The sequence below is a fragment of the Myotis lucifugus genome, unplaced genomic scaffold, assembly GCF_000147115.1.
Source record: "Myotis lucifugus unplaced genomic scaffold, Myoluc2.0 scaffold_156, whole genome shotgun sequence".
NCBI lineage: Eukaryota > Metazoa > Chordata > Mammalia > Chiroptera > Vespertilionidae > Myotis > Myotis lucifugus.
In genome coordinates this window covers 2,590,528-2,608,059 of record NW_005871204.1, presented here as the reverse complement: position 1 = coordinate 2,608,059, position 17,532 = coordinate 2,590,528, and the positions used below count along the sequence as shown (strand labels likewise).

General features: G+C 45.7%; 1 protein-coding gene across 1 annotated transcript in view; it reads left to right on the top strand.

Moving 5' to 3' along the window:
• The window catches only part of MYRFL (myelin regulatory factor-like), a 106,584-nt gene that overhangs the window by 57,363 nt on the left and 31,689 nt on the right, over positions 1–17,532 (top strand). The window contains exons 11-13 of the mRNA XM_006095488.3: positions 6,413–6,613; positions 13,544–13,652; positions 14,673–14,782. Coding sequence (XP_006095550.1) covers positions 6,413–6,613; positions 13,544–13,652; positions 14,673–14,782 — 420 coding nt within the window. The remainder of the gene's footprint in view (positions 1–6,412; positions 6,614–13,543; positions 13,653–14,672; positions 14,783–17,532) is intronic.

Here is a 17,532-nt window from a genome sequence, read left to right as displayed (position 1 = left end):
CCTGGGTATGTGCCCTGACCAGGAATCAAACCCGAATCCTTTTGGTGTATGGGACGATGCTCCAACCAACTGCTCCAACTAGGCCAGGGCCATTTGTATGACAACATTTACACCCAGAGGAATGGAGGTAGAAGAGGATCAGAAACTTACACAGCTTATAAATGATGGAGCCCGTTAACAACCCAGTTCTCTCTGACCTCAAAGCCCACAGGGCACAGAAAGTGACAGGAAGGCATTTCATGCCCTGAAGTGATGGGGGACCCAGGGGCATCTGGGCCCCTGCCTAGCACATAGGAATGGCTCAGTACGGTTTGCTGGATGACTGATTGGTCACAGCTGTGGACAGAGTCTTGGCAGCTAGGAGAACAGAAAGCTGTTGGTAGCTGCAGCTGCAGCTGTGAGGCCAGGCTGGCCACAGCTGAGGGTGCCAGGGCCACGAGGGAACAGGTAACCAGGGGCCTGGCAGCCCTGGGAGGGGGTGCTGTCATGTCTCTTTGAAGTGACACAGGGAAGACATGAGAATCCAATCAGGAAAACCATGGACACACCCACATAGGCGATTGTTAGCCTTAGATCTGGGGACAAGTTCTGCCCATTAGGGGCATTGAGTCTTTCCTTGAGCTAATTCTGAAACAAAGGGCCCTCTGTGTAATCCTTTTAGTCAATTAAAAATAATAAGCCACCTTTTAGTAGAAATCCTTAAACTGAATCTCAGAGTTTTAGTGGAGGTGGAGTAATGATGGGAATGAGGTAAAACCCTGATGTGTTCAGATGTCCCAGGGTGAGGGCTGGGCTGTGCACCCACCTGTGTGCACGCCCCAGGCTGCGTTCTGTGGGGCTTGATGGAACCTGTGTCAAGTGAGGCTCCTCCTGGGAAAGGCAGGTGAGGCCCTCCCCCTGCTCATGAGCCAAGGACAGAGGTTCCTGTCCTCCCTCAGCAGCCTTCAGGGTGGTCCTCCGCACCTCACTGGATGTATCTGGGCTTGCGTTGCAGCAATAACAAATCTGATTTGAAATAAAGTCTGGAAACTAGGTTGTTTATTGTTTCTGATTCCTCATAGGAAGGAATAAATTGAGAGGTAGCAGAGATTAGATATCATGACAGTGCTGCTCTGAGCCTTATAGCTCATATTTGAACCTGGCAGTCTGCTAGTCACTTGCGTACTTTGAAAAATTTACCTGGTGTCGAGGCTCCTCCGTTCCCTGCTGGCAGCTCCTGTAAAGCTACCTTCTGGCTGCTGCCGAGACGAAACTCCTCTGTCCAACAGGCTGTTACCCAAACCCTGCTAACTGGTGCCTCCTTATATCCAAAGCAATATGATAGTTTAACTGATAAGGATGACTCTGAGAAGTTGAAAACTTTTTGTAATTCACATTCTGTATGAATACTAAAAGACATTAAATATGTACTCAGTATAGATTGGGTGTCATGTCATTCAATGAATTTTAAAAAAATGATTGCACTAGCCTGGCCTGGGTGGCCCAATGGTTGAGCATCGACCTATGAACCAGGAGGTCATGGTTCCATTCCTGCTCAGGGCACAGGGGACATGCAGGAGGGGCATGCAGGAGGCTCAGTATCCATTAGGGGGTGTGCAGGAGGCAGCTGATCAATGATTCTCATCATTGATGTTTCTATCTCTCTCTTCATCTCCCTTCCTCTCTGAAATCAATAAAAATGTTTTTTAAAAATGATTGCACTAAATAATATGAACAAAATAGAAGAAAAGATATGATTGCACTCCAAATTGGATTGCTTTCTTCTAGTCATAATTTTTGGTTAAAGAGAACAACTTATTCTGTAAGTGTACTGAGTAAAACAAGGGTTACCCCAACAAACATGAGAATAATAATGGTAATAACACAAAACCTCCCCCATCCCAAAATAGAAATATCTTATTGATATTTTTGTCCATTCTAACCCCATAATGCAGAAGTGAAAATGAATATAGACTTTTGGGTCTATTTGTGTAATGTTTATGCCAACCAAGAGAAAAACAATTTCAGAAATGGCTATATTTTCTGAATCAGTGAGTATTAGAAATGTCCACAGGACACACATCCTGCCACTGAGATTCTAGAAGGCTCCATACGGGTCTATGCATTATGAGTTGGGCAGAGAGCAGACCAACCTGAATTCTACAAAAAAGCCAAATGTGCCCTCTTAGGCTGTCACCTGGCTCTGTTAGTTTGAGCTCCAGGATGATGGAAGAAAAAATTGACAATTAAAGATGTTACAAGACCTGACCATGTTAAATGGAGAACTGGGAGTCTCATTTAGCAAATTCAGATTCATTTGGGGGCCTAAGAATCATTCCTCCCAATAGCAGAGATTCATGTAAGGGGGACTGTAAGAGGGTTGGAATAGATGAGAGAGGAGGGTTCAAGAAACCAAACTTGTCAGAATTCTCCTTGGAGAGAGAATGGTGAGATGACACCCAAACTATACTCACTCAGTCATTGGTCTTCTGGGTTGTCAATCAAAACAGCTTTAGAAATAGATTATGACCCCATAGTGTAAATTGACCAATTTAATAAAAATTAAGGTCTGCTGCAAAGAACAGCGTTATTTCCAGATGCCTGTTTTGGGAAATATGTTCAGTGGAATAACGAACATATTATTCATTCCCCAGTGGAGTTCCTTCAGATTCTCCTTGTAAATGACTAGGCTTTCCTTCAGTTCCACATTTCTTCTAAAACACATCATTCAGCCTGCTTCCCTGCTGTGTAGCTGGCTGGAGGGATGATTGCTTATGTCTGTCTTTCAAAGATGCGGCAGACACCTGGGTCCCCTCCCCACAGCTTTTGATTCAATAGGTTGGAGATGCCCAAGAATATGCATTTCTCGGCCCTGCCGGCCTGGGGACCACACTTGGAGTAGCATGAGTAGAGAGCATTTTGAGACACATTTTCCACAGCCCTTTCAGAAGGTACCCATATTGCTTTCTGATGAGTTGCCTTCCTCAGCTCAAGCTCTCCTATTATGCTCCTCAGCTGTGGCTTTAGAAGCCCAAACAATGGTAAAGCAGAGAAATTCCAACTTTCCATTCCAACCTTAAAGCAAGCCTCAAATTGCCATTAATTGCTGTTTCCTATTGTAAGCACCTGCAGGGGGCACCATTTACATAGTATTCTTTGTATGTGGAATTTCCCTCCCTTGCTCTCAATTATGCAACTCTGCAGGTCTGTGGCTGAGGACAGCAGATTAATTAATTACATGTTGGATAGTGGTTGCTATCCACAGAAGAGTGTGTTGAGGATAAATTCGAGACCGTTTATTCTTATTTTTGCAGTGTTTGTGTATACATGATTTCAGTAAATGTTCACAACCCTGTGAGATAGCTAAAGAAGACATCATTGCCTGGCCAGAGTGGCTCAGTTGGTTGAGCATCGTCCGTGTACCAAAGGGTCACTGGTTTCTTTCCTGGTCAGGGCATAAGCCTGAGTTGTAGGTTTGATCCCCACTCAGGGAGCATATGGAAGACAACCAATCGATGTTTCTCTCCTCTCCCTCTCTCTCAACCTTCTTCTCTCTCTGAGCATGTCCTTGGGTGAAGATTTAAAAAAATTCTTTAAAAGACACTATTATCTTCATTCTTCATAGGAGACACCTGGTACAGAGAGGTTAAGTGACTGCCCCAAGGTCACACAGCCAGTTTGTGTCATAACAGAATAAACGTTCAGTTCTTTCCTAAACATATGAGGCTGTGGGATAAATGACAGTATTTTAGAAACTTTAATTCATTTTGGTATTTGATACAACCATCTACTACTAAGCCACATATGAATAGAGCTTCATAATTACAGCACATTTTTCTATGATTCCATTATAGTTTGCTTTGACACATTAAGATTCTGGGTACCAGATAAGGAAAACAAGTTCAGAAACTTTATAATAACACTAGAGGCATGGTGCACAAAATTCGTGCACGGGTAGGGTCCCTAGGCCTGGCCAATCAGGTTCCCTCACTCCCTCAGTGCCCTGCCTCTGCCAATGGTTGCCCGCCACATTCTGCGCCACCCCCTGATGGTTAGTGCATGTCATAGTGAGCGATTGAATTCCCCTTCTCCTGGTCAAACTCCAGAGGGGACACTTTGCATATTAGCCTTTTATATATATACTAGAAGTCCGTTGCACGAAGATTCGAGCAATAGGCCTTCCTTTCCCTAGCTGCTGGCACCGGTTTTCCTCCGGCACCCGGGACCCAGGTCTTTGGTCCGGCCACAGCGGAGAAGCCAAGCCTCTTCAGTCTTCAGTCTTCAGTCTTCAGTCTTCGCTCCACGCCTGTGTATACAAATTAACCGCCATCTTTATTGGGTTAATTTGCATAGTTGCTCTGATTGGCTGGTGGGTGCAGCAGACTGACACCAATTTGCATGTTTCTCTTTTATTAGTGTAGATATAGATTTCCATTAGGGATGAGGACTCCTCCTTAAGGTTCTATATTTAGAACATGTAAGTAAGGCTGATGTGACTCAGTGGTTGAGCATTGACACATGAACCAAGAGGTCACCAGTTCAATCGTTGGTTCTCTTTGGCCCATCCCAAAATAATCTGAACATATTTTAGGGATTTTAGTCTTCATCCAATGAAAGCCAAGTGAGATTGTTGTAATAGTTCCAAAAAATTAAACCTACTATATCTGCTGTTCCAGTAACAGTTACCAACATGATAATAATTATTCCAATGCTCATTAAGAAAACAAAAATCCATCACTGTCCTATTCTGTTTCCTTGAAGTGGCTGGCTCATTATGTTCTGAGTAGAGCAAAACACATCAACATTTTGTATGGGATACCTTTGGATTTAGTTGATTGCTTGCTCTAAAAGGATTTGAGTCAAAGCCAATTTGCCATTCACAGCCAAGGGGGCTCTAGGGATTTTGCAGAAAAGCTCTTTGTTCAAGTGAATTCACACAAAATAATTTTCAACGTTGCTACTTTAAATTCTTTCATTGCTGTTGTCTATCAAGTGTCAACAGTTGAGTCTTCCCAGCAGCTCAGGGGTCAGACAGGGAAGAGGAAACAGGAAGGTGAAGACACCTAAACGTTCTTTACCTGAACCCAAACAAAGCACTACGCCTTGTGGTTTCTTGTAATTATTTATTTTTAAATTGGTAACATGTGCATATGGTAAAAGCATTCAAATCATACTGAAAACAGATAGTGAACAGCAAATTCCCTCCACCCCAGTCTCCACGTCTCCCAGCCCCCATCCTTGAGGAAACCATTGTTTTTGGTTTCTCGGGTACTCTTCAGAGAACATCTGCACACGCTCAGGTGTTGACTTCCAGTGTCTCCCGTAGACCCCCAGGAAGGCACAAAGTGAAGACTTTGCATTTGTGCTGATGATCAGGGTCCCTACTGTTTTGTCTGAATTTCTGACAACCTGCCTCAAACACACAAAAGTCAGATTTAGAAGGATAGGTCATAATTTCAAAAGCAAATAAATTTCGTTGAGAAGATTTTGATGGATTCAGAGATCTCTACTTAAAGATGTTTGGAATATATTCAGTGGCTGCAGGGAACTGGGCAAGGGGGAAGGCAGTACAGTGGGAAATTCTTCAACAAAGAATTTTATTTAAGAGTAAAATCTCCAGAACTTTGTCTAAAGTTTCACTTGGATTTTCTTTGAAGACCACATTCAACCAGGGCTACTACTTCTAGGCGACAGCATAAAAAGGCCAAGTTAAAGTCATTATTTAACAGTCAAAGGAATTATAATTCCAGCTCTGGAACTTGTTAGCTTTGGGGCCTTAGGCAATTTGTTTATCCTCTCAGAGTCCCAGTATCAATAAAATGAGGATAATGCTACATGTCTCATAGAATTGGGGTGTGGATTTACACAACAAATGGAGTTGTTATTCTTCCTTTGGTATTACTTGTGTTTAGGGAATAGTTGAGATGTATTAAATATATTTGTATTGTCATTAACTAGTCAATTGCATATGAAATCATAAACATGAAAGTGCTTTAAAACTATAAAAGAGCTAGCTAAATTCAAGGTATTTTTATTTATCTGAGATTTTTAATAACCTTGTAATATTTTTTGATATCATGTTCTCGTTTTAAGATCATTATTATTATCCTTGAAAAGACAGTCTTTGTGAGTTTTTTTCTTCATCTTTCTCCCAGTACAATTGACACATCATCAATTCCAGATACATGCAATAGAGACTGGATGTTGCAAACCATGGCCAACTGAGCTCCTGCTCCTGGCGGGCAGAGCAGTTAGGGGGCCCCTGGTTCTCCTGGGGCCACAGCTATAGGGAGATGTCAAAATGTCCCATCCAACATATGCGTCTCAGATGACAGACTTAGACACATTGTTTTCCTTTGCTATGAGGAATAAACTGATCGTCTATTCCTGCTACTGTGACTTTAATGGTAACAAATTTATGTATTTTTTCCAGGCCTCTAACCCTGGGCAATTTGAAAATGACAGTGATGCATTATGGCAGCGAGGACAAGTTCCAGAAGCTGTTGTCTGTCATGGTCGAGTGGGAATAAACACAGATGCACCGGACGAAGCCCTGGTTGTCTGTGGCAACATGAAAGTGATGGGGACAATTATGCATCCCTCTGACAGCCGGGCCAAGCAGAATATCCAGGAGGTGAGCGCGGGGCCGGCCTTGGACACCTCTGACACCTGAGTCAGGTGTGCCGGGTGCTCCTGGCCTCTGACACGCCCCGCAGGGGGCATCTCCGCATGTCGCCTGTGCTGTGCGGCTGCTTAACAAGGATGAGTGCTGCAGCCGGTAGGCATCCCTGATGGAATTGCCAAGCAGGCCTCCCCCAGGGAATGGCCTCACCTGACGGAGCAGAGGGCGATGACAGCATCGCGCTGGCTGCCCACACGGCGGGTCTCCGGGTGATTCTCCACAGGCCCTGGCCCTTCCTTCCACGCACTGTCAACTGCTGGAGATTGTCCTTCCTTCCCATCTCCAGATCTCCACCCCCTGTGGTTCCTCCGAGCACTGTCTCAGGCCCGTTCCCACCCATACGTCTCCTGGACTCTCCAGACTCCTCTCCCAGAGCCCGGGCACCGGCCCTGCTGGCCAGCCTGCCCCACTCCTCAGCTTTCTCCCTGGGGCAGCCAGGGAGCTCCTCCTGCTCAGCCCTCAGTGCCGGGTCTGGGTGAACTGGAAAGGGCAAGACTAAGACAGGGATGGGCAAGAGCCGGGTCAAGACTGCCTCCCTCTGCGGAGAGGCAGCCGCCTGTGGAAATCGGAAATCAGGTCTAGAAGTCAGGAGACTGCTCCTCCACGTTGGGCTCACCCAGCAGCGTGACCCTGGCCAAACCCTTAGCCTCGCGGAAGCTCAGTGTCTTCATCTGCGAGATGCAAACGGTGCCTCTCTGCCTGGCCCCACCGAGTCCTTTATATTTTTTTCACCCATTGAGAGCAGTACTGAATCGTTTGGGGACAATCACAGCTGCTCTGCAGACCTAAGGGGTTAGGATGAAGATGCCAGGATCCTCCTGATGCCAGACCTTTCACCGTTGAATTCTGTTTCCCATTCACTGCTTCCACCACCTCCCCACCTTCTCACGGACACTGCTTCTCCTGTACACGTTTCTGAGGCCGGGGCAGAATGGTGTTTTTAAGTCTCCTATCCGTACTCTTTTTTAGTCACTAGGAGACTGTAATCTGTAAATCACTGGCCATCCTTCCAGACTGCATTCCTTTCCCCGTGCGAGTCTGCGCTGGGCCCTCTAACCCAGCCAAGGAATGTCCAGGGGACGGCTGGAACCGCAGACTTTCATGCTGATTGTGGAGCGGCGGCTCCTGTTAGGAGAGCCGTGACCTACTAGCCGGGTGGGAACTCCTAGGGCTAGAAAGTTCTCACAGACATTCTCAGATCCCAGTCCCCGATAGCGTGCCCTTGCCTTTTAGGGAGAGAAAACTGTCTGTGTTTCAGATCACACCCACTCACGCTTGTCCTTGCAATTGGCTATCCAATTCCCCGCCAGGCCTTCTCTCAATGGAACTGGAAGGTGACAGCTGGGGAAAGTCCTCCACGCCCCCTGCTGCTGCCACCAGGCCATCCCCAGAACTTCAGTTACCTAACGGCTTTAAAGGGCGCTCCTTGGTTTGAAGAACATTAGTGTCTTAAAATAGCAAACTTCCCTAGATCTTCTCAGGTTCCTTCTAGGAAGCCTTCTCCACAGAGTGAAATGCCGCCCCGGCCTTGGCTCCAAAGGGAAATTCCTGTTTCCCCTTCCTGCTCGCAGTGGCATGATGGGACACGGGCCCAGCCCAGGCTCCGGGGAAGGCGAGAAATTCAGTCCTGATTCTGGCACCCACGGGCCCAGGAAATGCGGCCAGAGATGTTCTATGCCTCTGTTTATTCTTCTGTGAACAAAAAAGTGCTTATCTTTTTTTTCTTTAAAATATATTTTTTATTGATTTCAGAGAGGAAGGGAGAGGGAGAGAGCGAGATAGAAACATCAGTGATGAGAGGAAATCATTGATTCTCGGCTGCCTCCTGCACGCCCCACCCTGGGGATCAAGCCGTGACCTCCTGGTTCATGGGTCGATGCTCAACCACTGAGCCACGCCAGCAGGCAGGAAATGCTTATCTTCATTTTACCCATGGGCTTAAAAAAAATTTTTTTTAAAGATGCAAATTATATGTCATTTATTTATTATTTCGTAATAATGTATTTGTCCTTAATAGGTCTACCCACATTTACAAAATACAAGTTGCTGGAAATCTTGTCTGTTCTATTGGCTACTTATTACAGACATGTTGATGATGGTACTGACACATGCGTGGGCCTCATCTTCACCTCTCCCTGACTTTGTTTTTCTAAATGCGCTGGGAAGGGATCCTTGGTTGATCTGGTTGCATGCACACTGGGGGCATGCACCCTTCATTCTCTCAGGTTGCATGGCAACTGGATGAGCTGTGGCAAAACAGGTTACCGAACACTGTGACAGGGAAAATGAATATAGGCTGCTGCCTTGCCCTGGGCCACCTCGCTCAAGGCAGCGTAGGCTGCTGGCAGATATAAAGCACAGGAGCTCTCTGCAGAGTCCTGGTGGGGGAGATCTCTGGTGCTCACCTGGATGCGTATCCAAGACACAGAGAAGATAGAGCAGATGTGATTGAAACCCCTGACACTGGAGCACTGGGAAAATGAGGTTGGTCTAAGACAGTGGTTCTCAACCTTCCTAATGCCGCGACCCTTTAATACAGTTCTTCATGTTGTGGTGACCCCCAACCATAAAATTATTTTCGTTGCTACTTCATAACTGTAATTTTGCTACTGTTATGAATCGTAATGTAAATATCTGATATTCAGGATGTATTTTCATTGTTACAAATTGAACATAATTAAAGCATAGTGATTAATCACAAAAACAATATGTAATTATATATGTGTTTTCCGATGGTCTTAGGCGACCCCTGTGAAAGGGTCGTTCGACCCCCAAAGGGGTTGCGACCCACAGGTTGAGAACCGCTGGTCTAAGAGGAGCAGTTTAACTCACCTAGACCAGTGGTCAGCAAATGCGGCTCGCAAGCCACATATGGCTCTTTGGCCCCTTGAGTGTGGCTCTTCCACAAAATACCACGTGCGGGTGGGCACGTACAGTGTGATTGAAACTTTGTGGCCCATGCACAGAAGTCGGTATTTTGTGGAAGAGCCACACTCAAGGGGCCAAAGAGCCGCATGTGGCTCACGAGCCGCAGTTTGCCGACCACTGACCTAGACAGTGTCATTGTGCTTGCTGATGTGATTACAGCCTGGACAAGGAAGTGAGGCTTGGAAACGAAACAAAATTAGGGTGGGAAGGGTGTACTGAAAATCAAAGGGGCCTGAAGAACTTCAAAGTCAATGCAAAAAAAGAGGAAGTTGAAAGTTGGATACATCTGTCAAATTCTGCAGTGAAGGCTGGAAACAGGCAGGAAAAGACCCAAAAATAAAAGCCAGGAAAAAAAATCAATGAAGATGGAATGCTCAAAATGTTTTTCTCTCCTCCGCACCAGCAGTTAGCGGGTTAAAGAGAACTGAGTAAAGAGCTGGAGGAAGGTAAACATGCATTCTCCCCTCAGGCCACAAGCAAATGCCCTGGTTCCTGGGCTCTGGGTGAGCCCTGTCTGATGCCACTGCTCGTCCTGGCTGGGGGCCAGGGCCAATGATGTGCGATGAGATCTCTTTCCCTGAACCCACTGGACTCCCATGGGCTGAGATGTCTTCTCCGTGGTTCAGTTCCTGACTTAACGACATAGAAACCTTGGGCATGAGGCAGCATGACAGCGATGGCCATTTGCATTCGAGGTCAAAACTTTCCAAAACTGCTTTGGGCAAGATCAACACTGTCATTCCGTTTCTACCTTCTTGCTCAACACACGTGATGAGCAAGGTGTGGCGTTAAGTGTTGGTCTGTGTACAGTTCCCGTGTACAGTTCCTAGAGGAGGATTCCAACAGGGCACAGCCCTGGCCTCCAGGGTTCTCGCTCGCCAGAAAACAGCTAGGCAACATGCAACCCAGGCAGTTTATATTTAGCTTTGGAAAGAAAGTCTACGAGCCAGAAACCAGAAGAGCATTTTCTTAGAGAAACATTGTTATGGGTCTTTCGATCCCCAAGCCAACCCTCAAAATGTTCTTTGGGCAAAAATCTGTCTGATACCTAATCGCTAAGTGTAGCAATATGTCTTTGGGAAAAATGCTTCCAAGGATCCAACTTAGTCAGCAGGGGTCCTTTTCCCTTTACAGAGCCTGGACAGCCTGAGCGAAGGTGCTCTCCAGTGGGGACTCTTGCACAAACCCCAGGGATAATAAATAGTAGGCAAAGCAAGCATGGGACTCCCAAGGGTGTGGGGCGTGGGGAACTGGGGAGGGCCTGGCTAGCACAAGGCCGTCCGGGCTGGCTCCTGGTTGATCCCCATCTTCAATTCTGTTCGTGTCAGGGTTGCTCTGCCATCGCACCACCTCTATTCTTTCATTGCTTCTTCTCTGCAATGAGGCTCTGTGTGCCGATTACATCAGACACTCTGCTAGGCACTGGGCAGTTCCTGGAATGAACAAGACATTGGCCTTACCCTGAGGAACAGAACTTTTATTAAAATGTGAACTTCAGATAAGAAACACTCGTTTAACTTCCAGTGGCTGGAATAGCACCTGGCACATAGTCACTACTCAATACTCGTTGAATGGATGAAGGAGCTCCCAGTGACAGATGCATGAGATTGTGACTGCTCCTTCCCAGCATGGTCTGTAAGACCCTCCCTGCTCTGACCTTGTCTTTATGGTCTAGTAATGTCAAACTCCGCCTCTATTGTGCAGACATCACTCGGGGGATTTGCTGCCTTGGAACTTGGCTCATGGTGTTCTTCCTCCCAGCACCCCTGTCTTAGTCACCCTCTTTTTGGTTCCCCCCTTAACTACATTTTCCCACAACTAACTCCTATCTTAATTTATTAAACAAATATTAGTTGAGCACCTACTACCTGGAAACTGGTGATTTGGTGATGAACAGAAAACCATGGCCTCATCTGTCCTCACCCTCAGGAGTATAGCCTAGAGAGAAGACAGAGAATAAGGGTGACATAACCAACTGTCTGGTGATAACTCGATTAGTGCTACCAAGGGAAAGGACAGGTGCCATTAGCACATAAGCAGCGGGCCCCTTCCTAGTGTTGGGGGTCAAAAACTGCTTATCTGGTGAAGGGATGTATGCTGGGGGAGGAGGTGGGAAGGGGAGGAATTGCTATGGAGGCAGGGAAAATGCATGAGCAAAGGTCCTGAAGTGAAAGGAGCAGAACACGGCTGAGAACTGAAAGGAGCCCAGGTCTCTGTTGGGCTTCACCATCTGGAGGAAGCCCTCCTTAGCTCCCCTGAGAATTCTTAGGTACTTACTTGGATCGGCCATGATTCTCCATTCACAATTCCATCACCACCCTGCATGCCACTTCTAAAATAAAAAAGCATAATATGCTAATTAGACCGGACATCCTTCTGGACGTCCTTCTTTCCAGACAAAGCCAGAGCGGGTGGGGGCTGTGGCAGAGGCGGCAGAGGGCCCTGGCTATGGCAGCAGCGGGCGGGGGCTGGGGCCAAGTCCCTTGCATCGGGCCTCTAGTTGTCATATGATCTGTATTGATGAGTCTGCCTTCCTGTGTAGACCACAAACTCTTAAAAATTTTTAAATTTTATTTTTAAATCACAGTTTACATTCAATATTATTTTGGTTTAGTTTTGGGTGAAAAGGCAATCAGTATTGAAGTCCCAGCTCTTAGTGTAGTGCATGGTGTGTTGAAGATGATTGGTAAATGTTAGTCGAATAAAACAATGAATGAATGCACTGAGTCAAGTTTTTCGTAAGAACAGTTATTAAAACAACAGTGAGCTCAAAATTATACTCCCTGACAAATCCCTGAAGTAAAGCTTGTCCATTTAGCTAGTTAAGTGCCGAGCCACAGGCTTTCCCAATCAGCCCAACTAGGGAAGAGCCTTTAATGAGATGGGAGGCGCTTCCCTGCTCACCTGGCACAGTGGGTCCAGAGGAGCGGAGGGTCATGACAGGGTTTTCTTAAAACAGCAGCAGCAACAACAAAGCATTTTGGTTGCTCCAACACATGGTTGGATGTCAAGACAGTATAATTTTAATTGCCAAGAGCCCACTGGTTTCATAATCCAGTTATATTCTAAAAGAAGATTTAAGGCACCCACATAGGGCCGCCAACTTTTTACTTGTTGAACAAAGACAATAAAAAACAATCTTGTTATGCCGTCAATTCGTTAAATAAAAACCCTCAAAGGGGAATGCTTTGAATTAAACACATTTAGCTGTAGGAAAAATGATCTCCATTGTCTTCATTTTGCTGGGACCCAGAGCAATTTTTTTGAGGAGTTTGCAGTTACTGTTGGGAATGCCTTTAACAACCTGCAAGAGCAGTGAGCTCAGAAAACACCGGCACTGACAGGCAGGTCTGGGGAGGAGCCATCTCCATGAGGGAAGTCTGGGTCAGGAGGGTCCAGCTGGTGGGCAACCTGGATTTGCAATCTGCCCCCTGAAGAAAGTTTCTCCAGCAAAATGGTCAAAAGCAAACGATAGGGTATATATTCATACCTCAAAGTTTGTTACTTGAACTAAACATTGCATTTTCAATTTATAAATACAAGGTTGGCCTGTATTTGTTTGGTATTTATGCTGCGTGTTCATTTGGAAATGGTACTTCTCAATCCTTCAGCAATTGTTTCTCTCCAAAGTGAGCAACCTCATTCTCAGGAAGAGGGTTTGCCTCTCAGAGGGAAGAAGGCAGGAGCAGTGAATGAGGGAGCTTTTGTCCTAGAATTTAGACATACTAGTAAAACTGGTTCAGTTTACAAATCAGTGAACAGAAGTCACTAACATGGAAGCTGAAACTTTGGCTTCTCTAAGGAGAAAAATATAAATTTCTCTTAAAATAATTTGAGCAACAGGATAAAACAATCAAATTTTCAACATGCCTAATCTCTCTGGGTCACTCTGGGCATTGATTTGAACAGCAAATATCTAAGTGGGTGAAATCTGCTCTTCTTTAATTCAATTAGGTTGACACAAATGAACAGCTGAGAAGAATAGCCCAAATGAGGATTGTTGAATATGACTACAAACCTGAGTTTGCATCTGCAATGGGAATAAACACTGCCCATCAAACAGGTACACACACAAGTTCCCTTTTTAATTTTGTATTGTCTCCTATGAAAATTTTAATTCCAAATTATTTTTTAAATATATTTCTATTGATTTCAGAGAGATAGAAACTTCAATGATGTGAATCATTGATTGGCTGCCTCCTGCACGCCCCCTACTGGGGATCTAGCCCATAACTAGGACATGTGCCCTGACCAGGAATCAATCCGTGACCTCCTGGCTCATAGGTCAATACTCAACCACTTAGCCACACTGGCCAGGCTTAATTCCAAATTCTTTACCTGGAGGTTGTGTGCTATGGCATTTGAAAATATCCTGTTGGTCTAATTCTTCCTCTGTGAAACCCGTAATCACTAGAACAGGAAAGCGTAAAGAAATTCCTGTTGTCTTTATTCAATACCCACCCCGTTCCTGCACCCCAAGGTACTGGGGGAGTATTTTCAATATATTGTTTCTTTTCACTGGTATCCTCTCGCTCATGTGATGAGGGTTGAGGGGCAAATGGCAGCTCAAACTGTTTGAGGGCAGTCCTGGGATGGAGAGAGAAAATGGCATAGTAGACAGGTCTAGGTTAGAGAAGGGCCAAAGTGGTGTTTATATTCCAATCTAGAATCCTAAAGAACAGATTAGGAGGCAAGTCCTTCTGCAGGAAAAGAAAACAAACTAACAAAACAAACAACCCCCTCCCCAAAACAAAACAAAAACAAGATAATGTCCCACCCTTGCTTCTATGTGAAGAAATTTTAAGGTATTTACTCACCCCTTCCAACATTTGGCCCCGAGTCTCAAGGAAAAGTAAAGAAAAGGCACTCCCACTTAATCCTATAGTGATGCATGGCCCAAAATTCCTTCTTTGCTTCAAATGTTTGTAGATCAAAGCAAAAGCTGAGAAGGGATAAGCATCTATTTGCCAAGACTTCCCCTGTGGCCTGTGGCTGTCGGTGTTCCTTTCTGATGTAGGCCTGGGAGGATTTTCTCCAGAAAGGTCTTTCCCTGACTCAACCTGTTGGAGTGTTTTGTGTCTAGGAATGATTGCCCAGGAGGTGCAAGAAGTTCTGCCCAGAGCCGTGAGAGAGGTTGGTGATGTCACCTGTGAAAACGGAGAGACGCTGGAGAACTTCCTCATGCTCGACAAGGTAAGCACAGAATAGATACCTGCCTCTAGAGCTATAACCTGAGGGAACCCTCTTCTGTGACATCACAGTGCGCGAAACATCTACTCAGGAAACAGGAGAGTAGGAAGAATTCTTCCCCCACCTGGGGAGTAAGTTGGTGTCAATTATCCCACACCAGTCATAGGCACCCCAACCAAGTCCCAGAGGCAAAAAGAAAAAGGAATATAACCGGCCCTGAGAAAATCCACTTAAAACAAGGCCTGAAATCACAAGAAATAGTGACACTTGGATTAGACTTTGTCTTGAAAAATGGAACTAAAACTCACGAAAGTCACTTATCTCACATAGCATTGAAGTTATCATTAAAACAATGTGCTCCTCCTTCGAGTGGCGGGAGTGTTAAGTGTTGATTTTTTTTTAGCACAGTTTTTCAACAAAATTGTATGTGTTTGACTTCCCGGCACAGTCATAAAGTGGGTCATTTTTACAAAGATGTTCATGAGCCTCCTCATTTTCTCCAGGAGCCTGTCTTCATTCCCAGATATTCACAGCGTTATCTTTTGAGGGAATGTGACCATGCTTGTGGATTCACTCCTCTTCCCTTGTTCAGGGGTCCAGGGCTGCCTTTCCCCTGGCTGATCACGTCTGTTAATTCTGTGCAATCCCGCATCTTTTGCGAACTTTGCCAATTCACTCGGCTGCTGGTTAGCTTTATGTTGCATTATTATATTTGATGCTGGGAGGGGAGACTGATTGACAGGGGGATTTTATAGTCGTTGGGAGAGATGTTTGAGCAAGACAATTTCAAAGTACAGAAGAGTCAGTGGGGGATCTGACCAGATTCTGATTCAGCACGAATGGGGTGTGACCCGAGGTCCTTCTCACTGGCCTCCAGGTGATGGCACTTGCCCCAGCCCTGCTGGTCAGCAGGCCGCATTGGAGTAGCAAGCTAGAAGGTGCATTTTCATGGTAGGCCCTTCCATAGTCTTCTGTCTGCAAGTTCTCAGACAGCAAATACTTAGATAATGGGATCTGGATGGCCTGCTCAACCTGGGCTGCGAGGGCTGAGTGGCAGAAGCTGGTTTCCTCCCTCCTGCTTCCCAGGATCACGTCTTCAATAAAATAAAAATTTTTTTGTCTCTCTCAAACCTGGACTATCACTTCACTTGAGAGGTGTATCATGAGAAATGTATTTTTGTAAAGTACTGAAGTTTTCAAATAACTTACTTAAATCTTTTATATTTACTTAAAATATAAACTAGATCCGCTGGTATTCATATAATAAAGTCACCTCACTCTTACATCTTCATAAGCTTCCTGGGCTGAGAGAAGAGAGTAGGCGCAGCTGCCAGTCTCAGGATACAGCCTTGGGAGTGTGCCACCAGGCCGCCAAGGCGGGCTCTTGGGGTTACTTGTCAGGTAGTAGCTATATCAGTCTGGCTGTGACCCTCCCCTACAACATGCAGGAAAGAGATTTCTGTGTTTTCAATGTAGGTAATGTCTGCCCGGGGCCTTATGACTCTCATTGTTCAGTAAAATAATTAGTTCTCCACCTGGCCCCGTATCTTCCCATTCCCAGTAGGGCTGAATGGGGACAGTTGGGAATATTAGCAACAGGAGTTCCAAGGGCCATTCCTCACTTCCCCCAGGAGAGGCTACAACCCAAGTTCATTCCTAAGGTGGCAAGTGCAGACCCTGGGAAAGTAGGGGGAGGCATGCTTGTTCCAGACAGCTGGGCTCATTTGTCACCTGAAGAGCAAACCACGCCCAGGCAGAAACAAGTTGGGGATATGTGTCTCTGTCCTAAAGACTCATCAGCTGTATCTCAGCACCAAGACCTCCCCTGGCCACCTTATCTGAAGTCTCCACCTCACTTGGGTTCACTTTGTGAGACTCAGGGCCACTGTGAGGGTGTGTCATGTCCTTTTAGTAATTAGAAAAAGGTACTCCCTCTGGCTGCTGGTGGGTATATGAGTGTTTACATTTTCTTAAAATTTTCTGTATGCTGGATAATCTATGTATATAAAAGCCTAAGTGACCATTCGACTGTTTGACCGATAGCTATGATGCACACTGACCACTAAGGGGGCAGATGCTCAATGCATAGGCATGGAAACATGGAACAGACTAATGAATCTCAGAGGGAGTGGGGGCGGGAGGAGGACGGGAAGAGATTAATCAAAGATCTTACACGCATACTAGAGGCCCTCAGCCTGGCCTGCGGGGATCAGGCCAAAACCAACAGTCCTACATCCCCCGAGGGGTCCCGGATTGCGAGAGGGTGCAGGCCAGGCTGAGGGACCCCACCAGTGAACGAATCCGTGCACCGGGCCTCTAGTTTTTATAATAAATGTTGGGAAAAGAAGTCATTGTTCAGACACTTAAAACTGCAATTTAAATATGGTGTCAGCAGGTGGTGGCAATGCTTTGTCAATCAGATAGGCCTGTGGACTAGGACCTGGAATTTCACAAAATAGCTGAATTTATTTTTTTTTATTTTTTTTTTCAAACATACTTTTATTGATTCTCCACAGAGAGGAAGGGAGAGAGACAGAGAGCCAGAAACATCGATGAGAGAGAAACATCGATCAGCTGCCTCCTGCACATCCCCCACTGGGGATGTGCCCGCAACCAAGGCACATGCCCCCGACCGGAATCGAACCCGGGACCCTTCCATCCGCAGGCCGACGCTCCATCCGCTGAGCCAAACCGGTTTCAGCAAAATAGCTGAATTTATGCCAAAGTTTTCAAAGAGAATATTTTCGAGTAAT